Here is a 14820-nt window from a genome sequence, read left to right as displayed (position 1 = left end):
AAATTCCGAATTCGGAATTTAAAACAATAATCCATTCACATACTTCTGACAGTTATGGTCTGGGACAATCTTTTAAATTAAACCACATCGGAAAGGCAGATTACGTCATGTCTAGGTAAAAAAAAAATCATTTGGAATAATATTTGAAATATTTTTCAACATAAAACATTGTTTACGTTTCAGCAAAACTAATGTTGGTACATACAGGGCACATTTTTCGTCCATGTCATGTCTTTAGCATTCTACGGTAATGCAAACAACTGCCAAAAGGATAATCCCCAGGCATGTCAAGTGCTTCTCTGTTAATTCTCATACACAGTATCTTTTATAAACTTGGAATACTTTATTTACAGTATATGTTCACAAAGGAGCAACAGCTTGTTGAAGCTACTGTTCAATAATGATGGTTTCTATAATTGATGCAAATGAATCCATACAGCTGAAGTTTTTAATGTAGTTGTAAATGTTAACTTCTTAAACAATTTGCATATAAATTTCCTGTTCAGCCGTACATTTAGCTCCTGAACAAACATGAAGACAACATACCTCAATATTTTTCTTGATGAAATCTTGTCTATGCTTGCTCTTGCTCATTACACTGCACTGGCTTTGTGTCTGTTTAACGTCTTTCAAGTCACAATCCACTTTAACAGAGTCTGAAGTCTTGCCGTGCACTCCAATCTCCAATGCAGAGACTAAAAAGGTATAGTCCACAAATCTATTTTTATTATGTTTCGCCCCATGCTCATGATGAATTACATAAAACACTGCATATAATAAAAGTTTTTTGTCGGCTATAACTGTGACCTCTTAGCTAAAGATATAATTACAATTATAATTATACAATTATTACCCTATCTGAGACCCAATAACACTAACGTCTTGCGTAGACACGATAGTGATTTGTAATGTCAGGAGGCCCTCTAGCGCAGGAAATGAGCAAAACTACTGTAACTCTAAATCAGAAATACAATGAATGCAATAAACAGCTTGCAGCAGCTTTTTATTTATTTATTTATTTATTTATTTATTTTAATTACGTATATAGACCTAATATTGCTTGCCTTTATTGCCATCTTCGCATCTTGGGTCATTCTGTTGATCTGGGACTTGGGTTCCAAACACAGGCTCAAAGTCCACTTCTTCACTGCAATTCTTGGCTGTGAATTTGGAGTAACACAGTTACAACTATTTCATCTAACTTTTTAAAGCTTGTTAAACACAATTTGTGTGTTTGTGTGTGGGTGGGTGTGGTGGGGGGTCATAAGTTTGAATTCAGACAAGGCTGCAGTCAGCAGTCCAAAAACTTTTAATTGGCTGTGTACTTTGTGAAACAATGGTCTCCCCCTGTCCTTCACAGTGATACATTTATGGGTGTCCTTAAACTCATGCAGAAAAGGCAGATATTGCTATATAGCCTTCACCTTAGCATTGGCTGCTATATGGCAGAGACCTAAATGATGGGTGAGAATTGGCCAAGATTAAGTTATCCAGAGGGAGGAAAACTTATGATTATGACCCCCTTTGTGGGTATGATTTGGCAGTGGGCATAAGGCAAATGCAAGCCCTGTCAGTAACGGTGCACTAGTACAGTATAATGAAGTGCTGAATACAACTGCTTCACATAGAGACAGATCTAGATGTACTCTCAGTAGCGGCTTCTGGTTCTAAATTTCAGTAATTTCAGTAAATGTGCTGCAGGCAAGTATTAAGGTTGCCTGAGAAAGCCATTATAACAATTGTTCCTGGAACCATTAACACAAGGGAGAAGACAAGTTTTGCTAGCTCAAGACCCCATCAGAGGCCCAGGAGGCACGACATTATCAACTCCATCTGCCTGAAACATCAAATAAATGTAATGTTTCCCAGCGTGTGGGCCGTCACTGAAGGTACTGCAGGTGGGTAGCAAAAGGTCACTTACAATAAATAAACAAATACTGTTTATTTAAACAAATACTGTTTTTTTATTATTAATCCTTTATAGGCAAGTTCCAAATATTTTAAATAACGGCAGGTTGACGACTAATTATGAAGGATACAGCGTAAGTTATAAATCATTTAATTTAGTGCCGCAACACAGCAGACTACCTGAATAGGGCCAGTTAAATATGGGTTAAACACTGGAGCTTTGTAAAATTAGATAAGAGACGCCACTGCAAAAGGTTGTGAGAGCCAGGCCAACTGGCTGGGTTAACCGATTGCGTTAGGGAACTGATTGGGAACAAAAACCTGCTAAGCCTGCAAGGCTAGGAAATGGCATAGGCCCTGGGAAAGATTTCCTCCTCAGCCTATTGTGAGAACCTGGCCAGCCTAGGCATGGAACAAACATTAACCTCCAATGAAAACTAAGCAGCAGGGGTTGCCATACTGACCTCCATAGGCAACTGGGCAATTGAGGTCACCAGTTTCACCTTCACAGAAAGTAGGCTGGAAGTAGGGCTATAGCTTTGACCAGATTGACCCACGTTGAAAGCAAGGATGGAAGTGAGGCTGTGAAGGTCACCAGATTAAACTCTACAATAAGCTTAATATTGGGCTGTGGAGTTCTCCAGGTGAACCTCCACAGGAAGGCTGTTAGTTTGCGATGATAGTCATGTCATGACAGAAAGGGGAACATTATAAAAGATAAATAATACATCAGGGCCAGAGTGCCTAGGGAGGTTCTTTTCAAAATGGTTTGAATATTTTAAAAAAGGTAGGCTGAGTTTGCCCCAATTATTATTCCACAAGCTATAAATACCAGATCTGATGTGAGAGTAGAGGCCTGAAACCCAGATAAAGATCCATAATTCCACATTCCAACTGTCAAACCTTTTGATCACTGGACACTTGACTTGCATATTATTTGAGCTTTCATTGTGAAAGATGGTTTCACTTACTATGCTCCAAAACACTGGACATAAAACTCTTATATAACACAATATTTTGGCATTCTTACTAGAAACATTTTGGGTCTACCATAAAAGTGCACATGTCAGCCAAGCCTGTGCACCTGGATACTTCAGTGTGCTGTTGAATACATACTGTACATCAAAATATTAATATTCATTTTGCAAATAACAATGTGTGCAGGGCAGGCCTGTGGCCAGTGGGGGCTCTGAGTGCTTTGTGGAAAGAACAGCTAACTAGTAGGTCATTCACCAAGTGTGCTTTGGGGAGCAACATAAAGGGCCTCTGCTGTCCAACTGCGTTCTAACACACCTTCTTACCCTACACATCCTGACTGTAATTATTTGGAGATATATTTTTCTTTAGGAAAGAACTTTTTTTTTATATAATTAATCAATAATGTATGTCACCACTATTCATATGCTGTCCTTTATTGAAGGGGGGTGAGAAGAAAAATGGTCAGAAGCCAAATGTGATCATGACCAAGCATGGGGTTTCAGTCACAAATGGAGTGCTTTCTTTTTGGGACTTGGCACAGAAATGATTGCATGGGAATGCTCTACTAGTTACAAAGAAAACCATAATGGCATTTCTCAAGTATAGTGATAAAAACACAGTTACATATGTAGCCTTTTGAATTGACTGTTGTTATAATTATGGTAGACAAGCTCTCCATAAATCCTATGTCATTTGTTAATGATCATTAACAAAAAATAATCTACTGTAAAAAATCAGACAAGTAAAATGACTTATTTAATAATTTGATGTGCATTTTTAATGGCATTTTTAATTGGATCAAAACACATGTATAATTTTCACTGGAAGATGCTCTTGTCTTGACTTACAGGTGTTGGCGGTAAGTGCAAGGAACAATCTCGTATTTTCGGCTTCATCTGTCCACTCTGATATCCGCTCAGGTTTGTGATCCTGCAGAGTATTTTAGAATACAAAAGGTCACTACAGCAGAATCGCATGTGTGATAAAGACATACAAATCAAATACTAAAAATGTCCATCTGCATTCAAAAACTTTCCATTAGTTCCTTCCAGAGTCTCTGGTGGAGCTCTCTGCCTTGCTTTTTGACTTCTTTTTCACTGGAGATCTTGGTAGCCAGGATTCTGTCCAGTTTTTTCATTTTTATGATGGCCTTTTGCAACTCTGGATCTTTATTCTCCCCCTCAGATACATCTGTAAAACATAGAAGCCCTACAGAATATCAACAGGGTATCAGGAAACAGACAGATACTGTAGAAGCAAGTGTGGTTTTGATCATTTTGTTACAAACCAAACAGGAGAAAATCTAAATGCTGGGTGATTGGTTCCCTCACATTTTGTATTCCAGGTTTGTAATTTAAAACTTGAGTAAAAACTAGAGAGTAGAACACACTGTCTGGTGTAAAAAAAGATTTGCCATTTGGGTTGAAATAAGCAAATGACTAAGAACCCTTCATTCTTAATTCGTTAGATTATCATGATTCTAATTCTCATTAGATTCTCATTTCCTAAACCACCATGTCTGAAGATGTATCCTGTGGTCATGGGAAAGACTTTGTGTTTTGGAAAAGAGTACTTCTAGGAGCATGAGAAATTATCATAAAAGCAATATCCATTATAGTAGGAATGCCAGAGTATAAACATCCCTATCCATGTGGTTTCCAAATTGTAAAATGTAACTGTTCATGCATAGTTGGAAGCTTTGTCAAACACACTGATGAGCTCTGTTTCTCTTAATAAATTACGCTGTGGTCTTGATTAGCGTTATGATCCGTAACAAATAGAAAAATCTGGCATTAAATTAATAAATATTTAGTTTCAATGTGCAATTTTACAATTTTCTAATTTTACAATGTTCAATATTTAATGTTAAATTACATGAAAAAAGTTTTAGTGTTTGCTATTTGAAACACAGTACTAGCTGTTAAGCAGAAATACCTGGACATTTTATTGCCAAACATTTTATTAAACATGTGACCTCATGGTCATCAGCCCTTGGGCTAAGCAATACTCAGAAGTGTATGGTAGGCTAAAGATCAGATTAAAGCTAGGATTTACTTTACTAAGGAAATCACTCCAAAGTAGCCAAAAATTCTCAGATTGACCTACTTTTATGAGTAGGAGTAAGAGCAATTTATTAACATTTCTTAAAATAGAAAATCACTCCTATCTTCCCCGAAATGTACATGTGTCCTAACTGGTTAGGAGTAATAAGCAGATGGTGGCCAGACTGGGACGGGTGTGGAGGAAAGACGTTTTAGTAACATTGGCAAAAAGCTCGTAAAGGTTTTCGTTTGGACAAAAATGGAATACCGTTGCATGTGGTATGCAACTGCTCCATTAACAAACATTTGGTATGCTGTCTCTGCAGGTGACTGATATTGTATGATTTTAGTAACAGTGAAGATGCAGTTTTAAAACAGTGATGTTGTTTGGCACAAATAATAAATCAAACTTTGATCTTACAGCATTACAGATCATGCACAGATTCATACATTTCCCCACCTTCAACTGCATGGAATTCAATGAAAAACACGCTGCCTTAATAGACAGCTCTACTTTAGGGACTCAACAGTTGTGGTTGGAACAGTCTGATTAGCATAACGTCATGCAGCATTTGTTTTGTCTAGTGCATAAAGCTTTCACACAACTTCCACTGATTTCACTTTTCCAAAACCCTGTTAAAACTACAACACACACTTTGTAGTTTAGTTTGCAGCTCTGTGTCATAATCAGTGACATCACATGCTTTCTGTGGCACAGTCCTACTCCTTGCTGAAAGTAAGAGTAGGAAACTTCGTAACAAACATTTATGCCGTATATATTCTAGAATACTATTTTCAATCCAATTAACTTTGAACACGATTCCTAGGAGTAATGAATATCACTGCTTCATTTCACACTCCATGACTACCCTATACTGCTGCTGTCTGCACATAGAACATTCCACATAACTAATATATATAATATTTATACAGTTCTTACTTTTTTACATTCTTACATTTTTATATAATTTTTTTTATATATAATTCTTTTTCAAGGTCACAAACAGTCGTGTAAGAATTTTACTGCAAATCATACTGTGTATGGCTGTGTATGTGACAAATAAAAAAATGTATTTAAAATTTTGATTTTGAGACACTAAATACAGGCCCAGGTGATCAGTGAACAGGCAGAAACTAGACAAAAATGTAAAAGGAGAGTAAGTGATTGCAAAGTAACTCTGAGGTTTTATATAATTAGTCTGTTTTCAAAACCATAAACTCCATTAGTCATCTGGAGACTATGAGTGGATGTGCGTGCCTAACTTGAAGTTACGTGATGAGATTGTGGGCTAAAGATTGTGTGAGTGCAATAGTTGTAAAGTTAGTAACAGATTCGTTTTGACAATGAGGTCATACTGTGTGAATGAAACATTATTTAGAGGAAGGACATAGAGGACATAGAGCCAGATCCCATGAGCAATGCTGCCCCAGTATTTTTCTGCTTTAATGTCTGGCAATTCAAATTTATACTTTTATACCTATTAGCTGGACTATATAGGTTTCACATGCAGGCTTTGCAGGCCATAAAAGTAACACTTCACATTTAATGTTTATCTGAAGAGGCTGGGTTTCTTTATTGGTAGTCCTTGGCCATTTTAAGTCAGTTTTGTTAGTTACAGGAGATCTTGATCACTTGCCACTGGTTGGGAGATTGAATTGACCTATGACATGACCGAAGATTATTTTGTGTGTTCACACACATTAATTTTTTTCTTGCTACGGCTAACCTTCATCCCTTTGCATTCCAGAGCATACCTCCATACCTCACCTGCTCTTGCTACAAAGCACAATGTCATCTGCAAACATCATAGTCCATGGAGACGCCTGTCTAACCTCATCTGACCATCAACATAGCAACAACAAGAAAAAGAAGGGGCTCAGAGCCGATTCTTGATGCAGACTCACCTTTACCTCGAACTCTTCTGTCACAACTACAGCACATCTCACCACTGTCTTACAGCTCTCATACATCACATCCTGCACCACTCCAATATACTTCTCTGTCACTCCAGACTTATACAACACCACAGCTCCTTTCTCGACACCCTGTCATATACTTTCTTTAAACCTACAAAGACACAATGCAACTCCCTTTCTAGGCATGAAACCATATTGCTGCTCACAAATGCCAACCTCTGCCCTTAACCTAGCTTCCACTACTCTTTCCCAAAGTTCATCAGCTTTATTCCTCTACATCTCCTAAAATTAGACTGTTGCACTTTAACTTCAGTCACTGTTTCATATCAAATACAATGTGCAAGTAAACAAAGACACTAAATTTGTCACTGTTCAATGAAATATACACAAAAAAATTCTTTGTTCTAGTTTAGTGATTTATTCTCTACATTCTACAACAATACTGGGGATTTCAAAACTAGAAAATAACACATATGGAATTAGGTAATTATGTAACAACAACAACAACAACAACAACAGTCAGTTGCTATTTTAAAACACGGAGGTCAGCCTTTCTGGAATAGTTCTTAAAAAACAGTATTGTCAAGTGCATTTGCAAAACCCATCAAGCACCATGATGAAACTGGCTCTCATGAAGACCTTCCCAGGAGAGCAAGACCAAAACTTACATCTACTGCAGAGGAGAAGTTCATTAAGAGTTACCAGCCTCAAAAATCACCCATTAGAGCACCTCAGATTAGAGCTGTTATAAAGAAGATTATTGCAAATTTTGGCAATTACTTTACAATATAGAAAGAAATAAAAATCAGGAACGAACATGGAGTTAGAAAGTGATCCCAAACTCTTGAGAGGTAGTGTATACTCCCTCCAGTTATACAAAAAATATTATGCATATATAAATTATGCAATATTTCATAACATAACTCTTAAAAAGTATGAATAGTTAAAATATAATTATAGTTAAATATAAATATTATTATAAATGATTAGACTGTAAAAGACTTTAAGATACGATTCACTTTAAATGACAAAACCCTGTTAAAACTACAACACACACTTTGTAGTTTAGTTTGTAGCTCTGTGTCATAATCCAACATCCAAAGTATAAAAAAAAGTATGAAAATCCCTTGTATTGTCTCCATGATGCTTAATTGTTCACATTAAAACATCAAGTTTCTCAAACTACACTATAAATAAATTTTGTTAACATTTACTCACTTTGGTCAGGGGCCATGATTTCTGATAGGCAGTCCAGGCTATTCTTCTCTATGTTTTGGAGATCCTAATGCAAAGAAAGGATTACCAACTGCTTCTTAAACATTAGCTTTGATTATTAAAACAAGGAAGGAAAAGGTGTCAGAGAAAAGGAAAGTGGGAAGAGAAAGTGGAACTATTTTGCTATATATATACAGTGGGTATGGAAAGTATTCAGACCCTGGACATTTTTCACTCATTGCAGCCATTTGCTAAAATCATTTAAGTTCATTTTTTTTCCTCATTAATGTACACACAGCACTCAATGTCGGCAGAAAAACAAAGAATTGTTGACATTTTTGCAGATTTATTAAAAAAGAAATTCAGACCCTTTGCTGTGACACTCATATATTTAACTCAGGTGCTGTCTATTTCTTCTGATCATCCTTGAGATGGTTCTACACCTTTATTTGAGTTCAGCTGTGTTTGATTATACTGATTGGTTTTGGTAAGGAAAGCCACACACCTGTCTAGCATATACAGCTCACAATGCATGTCAGAGCAAATGAGAATTATGAGGTCAAAGAAACTGCCTGAAGAGCTCAGAGACAGAATTTTGGCATGGCACAGATCTGGCCAAGGTTACAAAAAGATTTCTGCTGCACTTAAGGTTCCTAAGAGCACAGTGGCCTCCATAATCCTTAAATAGAAGAAGTTTGGGAAGACCAGAACCCTTCCTAGAGCTGGCCGTCCGGCCAAACTGAGCTATCAGGGGAGATAGCTCTCTGTCCTCATCCATAGACCTCCTTTGCCCGCTGTTATCGAAACCAAGAAAGACGTCTTGACCTGTTCCTTGGCTATCTAATGTACTATGCAACAACAGAAGAGAAGTAAGAACTGCAGAGAGAAGATGGAAGAAATTTTAGCTTGATGCAGATCTCGTCTGTCACCAGACCCTTCTCTCCAAATTCTCATGTGATTTGACTTCTGCCAAAACTACCTCCTACAGAGAAAAGCTGGAAGCCTTTGCACATGATCCTGGCAAACTCCACAACATCTTCTCCTCACCACTTAACCCACCGACTCCTCCTGCCCCTTCCTCTCTGACTGCTGACGACTTTGCCACATTCTACGATGGGAAAATTGCAGCAATCTACCAGTCCTTCGCTCCCAACCAAACTCCTACAGCAGAACCTCAGGACCTTCCCTTCCCTCCCTTAGCAGAATTCTCCAACCCTGATGAGAACCCATCTGATGAGATTCAGCAGATCATCTCGTCATCTAACCCCACCACCTGTTCATTAGACCCAATCCCTTCCACAATGCTCCAGACCATCTCACGAGACCTTATTCCCTTCACCACAACCATCATCAACCATTCCATATCATCTGGTCATGTTCCTGCTGCTTTTAAGAAGGCAAGGGTTATTCCCATCCTCAAGAAACCCTGCCTGGACCCATCAGAAGTTAACAACTATCACCCGGTGTTACTTCTCTCTTTTATTTTCAAAATTTTTGAAAGGACTGTTTACAACCAAATGTCTCTTTATCTCTCACAGAACAACCTTAATGATCCCAACCAATCTGAATTCAAAGTGGCACATTTCACAGAGAATGCCTTCTGTCAGTCACTAAGTAACTCTGTGCTGTTAGATCTGCTAAACTGTCATATGTCCTCATACTCCTGGATCTGTCAGCTGCATTTGACATGGGGAACCACAAGATTCTATTATCTATTCTTGCAAGCCTTGGAATTTGTGAAACAGCGTGGCAATGGTTTGCGTCTTACCTAGAAGATAGGTCATATGAGGTAACATGGAGGGGATCTACATCTGCCCCACATAGACTCTCTACTAGTGTCCCGCAGGGCTCAGTACTTGGTCCTCTTCTGTTCTCCCTCTATACCTGGTCTTTTGATAAGGTCATATCATCGCATGGATTTTCATACCATTGTTATGCAGATGACACCCAACTCTCTCCTTTCCTCCCTCTGACACTCAGATTTGTCTGGCAGACATCTCATCCTGGATGGCAGCTCTTTAGCTCAAGCTCAATCTGAGTAAAATCGAACTGTTGTTCATCCCTTGTGACTCATCTCCAGGTCAAGACCTTGTGACATCCCTGGACAACAACCAAATCACTCCTTCAGCCACTGCCCGCAATCTTGGGATAACCATAGACAATCATCTGTCATTTTCCCCACACATTGCTAACCTTACTCACTCCTGTAGATTTCTTCTTTACAATATCAGAAGAATCCGCCCATTTCTTTCTTCACGGGCTACTCGGGTGCTTGTTCAATCCCTTTTTATTTCAAGACTGGACTACTCTTGACTCCCTCCAAGCCTCCAGCACTGCTCGCCTCATCCCACCATCTCTCAGGGATCGAGGGTGGCATTCATCCAGATTCTTTTCTGTTCTGGCACCTAGGTGGTGAAACGAACTTCCTCTAGATGTCCGTACAGCAGAGACTTTGACTTTCTTTAAACGATGACTCAAGATGTATCTGTTTCTGCAGTACTTGAACTAACCCCCCCCAATGTATCCATTGATGTAAACTTTAAAGCCCTTTTTGTAAGTCACTCTGGATAAGAGCGTCTGCCAAATGCCTAAATGTAATTGTAAGAGACTTGGTGAGAGAAGTAAAGAAGAACCCAATGATCACTGTGGCTGAGCTCCAAAGATCCAGTCGGGAGATGGGAGAAAGTTGTAGAAAGTCAACCATCACTGCAGCCCTCCACCAGTCGAGGCTTTATGGCAGAGTGGCCCTATGGAAGCTTCTTCTCAGTGCAAGACACAATAAAAAACACCTGAAGGACTCCAAGATGGTGAGAAATAAGATTTTCTGGTCTAATGAGACCAAGATTTTTGGCCTTAATTCTAAGCGGTATGTATGGAGAAAACCAGGCACTGCTCAACACCTGTCCAATACAGTCCCAACAGTGAAGCATGATGGTGGCATCATCATGCTGTGGGGGTGTTTTTTAGCTGCTGAGACAGGACGACTGGTTGCAATCGAGGAAAAGATGGATGCGGCCAAGTACAAAATATCCTGAAGGAAAACCTAATCCAGAGTGCCCAGGACCTAAGACTGGGCCGAAAGTTTTACCTTCAAACAAGACAATGACCCTAAGCACACAGGTAAAATAACGACGGAGTGGCTTTACAACAACTCTGTGACTGTTCTTGAATGGGTTAGCCAGAGCCCTGACTTAAACCTAATTGAGCATCTCTGAAGAGACCTAAAAATGTCTGTCTACCAATGTTTACCATCCAACCTGCAAGGAGGAATGGCAGAGGATCCCCAAATCCAGGTGTGAAAAACTTGTTGCATCTTTTTCCAAAAGACTCATGGCTGTATTAGATCAAAAGGGTACTTCTACTAAATACTGAGCAAAGGGTCTAAATACTTAGGCCCATGTGATAGTTCAGTTTTTCTTCTTTTTAAATCTGCAAAAATGTTAACCATTCTGTGTTTTTTTTTTTTTTCATTTTTAATAAGCAAAAAAAATGAACTTAAATGATTTTTCCCAAATGGCTGCAATATAACAAAGAGTGAAAAATGTAAGGGGGTCTGAATACTTTCCGTACCCACTGTATATATAGCTTTCCATAATCGCAGTGCAGTTACCCATCTGTGTGTGATAATGGCACGTTTAAGGCACATTTACCGTGCATAAGATGACTGAAGAAACATCACCATGTGTGCTGAACGGCAAGTCTCATTATAAAAAGCTTCTAGATGGAAAGTTATGAGAGTGGTGGTTTAGGTGGCTCAGATTCTAGGTTGTTGATTTTTGCATTTAAGGATACGAGTTCAAGCGAAGAGTTTCCATACCCCATACTACCCAGCCATTGCATGCAGTGCTGGTCCCATTCGTGAGATTTTAATGTAACATTTGTTAAATGTTAATGTTTGAAATGTTATAAAACTGCATAATATCTTTTCTCCAACCAGTTTGTCTTGCATTTTTTTTATTTCTACCATTGCATGTTTATAATACAAATAAGTCTGAGTATTTAAAAACCGTGATTAATCGTGATTAATCACGATTAACCACAGTCAATGACTGTGATAAACTAGATTAAACATTTTAAACAACTGACAGCATTTACAAACTAAAAATAAGTTGATCAGCTTTAATGTAATCAGTGATATTTTTATTATTTCAGGATGAAGCCTATGTAAATGTCTGCCTGTCTTTCCTCCAATGTATAAAACATTAAGATATCACTAAAAGATCGAGTTCTGACTAAGATAAACTTATTCTCTGATTTATATAAATTCTCGACATTACAATCATTACTGTGTTGTCCACGTACTATGTGTATACACTGGTTACTACCTCGTTGATTGGTTCTGTTGAGTGACGCATATAGCCACGGCCACCTTGAGGGAAAAAGCGTTGAATGAGTCAAAAAAAGCTAGAGATGCTGTGACATAATGTGGCACATAAGTGCTCATAATGTCCATTCTACTGAACATTTTGCACAATGCCACAAATGTCAAAAAAGACAATGAGCATGCACTTAGTTAAGCTGCGGACCTGCCTCGCCATTTTTATTTACTGAGATGATCCAATGTAAAGACTGTTGCTTTTTCTTAGGTTCGTATTCATATACCCAAGTTTCAACACCTGTAATGATCCTCGACATTCACAGCTCACAGCATGTTTCTTGTCTGACTTTGACTCAATCTTCCTTCTGCCGCTGTTTGTGTGTGTAACCTTGCGCTGCAATCTGTCTAGTCTTAAAACTTTTAATTTCTTAATAATAAAAATATTATATAAGATAGAGTCATAAGATATACGACAGTGGTCAGACAATCATTAACACCTATAATTGTTTATAATATTAGAACTCATTTCATAAAAACATTTTTAATACCTGAGTTTCAGTGCTCTGCTCAGAGCTGAGGACCTCCAGGGCCCCAATCCTGTCCTGATTCATTCTCACCCCCTCTGAGAGGATAATACTGGACACTCGACTCCCAGGTCGAGAACGCTCACTGGAAGCTGGTCGAGATATATCATCCAGACTGCCCTTGGTAATATCCATCTTCCTAAATAAAAACAAGTATTTGATATAAGTGAACATGAGCTTTAAAAGAAGTTGAAGATGACTGATAAATACTATAAAAAATAAATCTCTCTCTATCTCTTTTTCTTTATTTCTTTCTTTCTGTCCACACACATTACTCCTGCTGCCAGATGGAATCTCCTGAATACTGCTGTGTGATTACTTGTGGATTATACTACATGAATTCTCTAAATATTGTATAGATTTGTGTGGAAACCCTAAATATTGCACTTACTCTACAAATAATTATTTATACTAAAGTCTTACCCATTTTTGAGTGGATACTTTATTTGGATCCTGTAGACTGACAACAAAACATCTACAACAATCATAAAATACACAGATGCTTATATCATTATTGTTCCGCTACAATCCTAAGAGGAAATATCTCTCTTACTCATTCATGTGTGCTCAAACTCGTTCTCTAGCTCAACTTCTACTTTTCTCTCACTCAAACTCTATCTTGTGCATGCTCAATATCATAAAGCTGTGCTCGCCCAAGTTGTGGCCACATTATAATTCTGACATAATTCCAGTCAACCAGAAACTAGAGGAGGGACAACACCAGCCAGTCGGAGACCAGAGGAGGGTACAGTACATTCTGATTACCTATTTCTGATCGGCCCCTGCTATTGTTCTCCGCTTCTGTTGTTGCGTTTAATGGCTAGCATATGCTTCATCGACATGTGTGCTTGTTTATATCTTTATTATTTTATTTTCATCAGCATAAACTAAATGTCATGATGTTTGTTAGATTGTCTGAAATTGAATAATTATTTTAAACTTTAGAAGGTAATGTGGTGGAAGGTTTTTATCACTAAAACGTTTATACTTTTGGTATGCTTCTAGTGTAATTCTATGTAGCTTTTTTCCTGTTTTTTGAGTCTCTGTGCTAGAATCAACATATCAGGTTTATTCAGGTTTCCTTCTGCAGTATATTACTATTAAAACTGTAAATGCCTCAATTGTTGGCACAACAGTTTGTATTTTATTTTGTGTGTGTGTGTGTGTGTGTGTGTATGTTTTGTCAGACAAGTTCTCTTATCTTGTCACAAATAAGCTATACAATGTAGTATTAAAACGTTTCAAGACTAGTTTTGTAACACAGCCACAGATGGCAGCACAAGCCTGCACACACAGTCACAGGGAGATCAGGAAGACCTTCATTCAATAGCTTAACCCATTCGGTAAATTGTGCATGATGATAGTCAGAGAACAATCCATAACACTGCTTCCATTGTCAGTGTGTCATATGGAACAGTCAAGGCAACCCTCATGTGGGATTTGAACATGCACCATGTTGCTGACAAGTTCGTATCCAGGTTGCTGACTTAGAAGCAGAAGTAACATCCTTCAGAGTGCCGTGGATGACCCGTCCTTCATGTCGAGGATCATTACTGGTGACAAAACTTGGGTGTCTGGGTATGACCCATAGACAAAGCAACAGTCTTCACAGTGGAAGAAGCCATCATCTCCGAAACCAAAAAAAAGGTGAGGCAGGTCCTCAGTTCAACCAAGTGTATGCTCGTCGACTTTTTCAACTTTCACAACTGGCATTGTGCTTTGAGAATTCCTTCTCAGGGGCCAGACTGTCAATAGCAAATTCTACTGTTAGGTTTTAAGGCGTCTGAAGAAAAACGTACTGTATGGCGAAAGCGAACAGATTTATGCCGTGCAAATCTTGAAACTTTTTGATACTCCC

The 14820-nt window shown here is 38.3% G+C and overlaps 1 protein-coding gene across 1 annotated transcript in view; it reads right to left on the bottom strand.

Annotated features, from left to right (window-relative positions):
* fsip1 (fibrous sheath interacting protein 1) overlaps positions 1 to 13447 on the bottom strand; it is a 58474-nt gene extending 45027 nt beyond the window's left edge. Inside the window, exons 1-7 of the mRNA XM_053510315.1 lie at positions 13386 to 13447; positions 12927 to 13101; positions 8064 to 8127; positions 3925 to 4077; positions 3735 to 3818; positions 1065 to 1160; positions 547 to 695 (exon numbers count right to left, since the gene is read on the bottom strand). Of these exons, the coding sequence (XP_053366290.1) occupies positions 547 to 695; positions 1065 to 1160; positions 3735 to 3818; positions 3925 to 4077; positions 8064 to 8127; positions 12927 to 13097 (717 nt within the window). The 5' untranslated portion in view covers positions 13098 to 13101; positions 13386 to 13447. The remainder of the gene's footprint in view (positions 1 to 546; positions 696 to 1064; positions 1161 to 3734; positions 3819 to 3924; positions 4078 to 8063; positions 8128 to 12926; positions 13102 to 13385) is intronic.
* Between the last annotated feature and the right edge of the window lie 1373 nt (positions 13448 to 14820).

This window comes from Clarias gariepinus, chromosome 13 (genome assembly GCF_024256425.1).
Source record: "Clarias gariepinus isolate MV-2021 ecotype Netherlands chromosome 13, CGAR_prim_01v2, whole genome shotgun sequence".
In the NCBI taxonomy this organism is placed as follows: domain Eukaryota; kingdom Metazoa; phylum Chordata; class Actinopteri; order Siluriformes; family Clariidae; genus Clarias; species Clarias gariepinus.
This window is presented reverse-complemented; position numbering and strand designations above follow the sequence as displayed.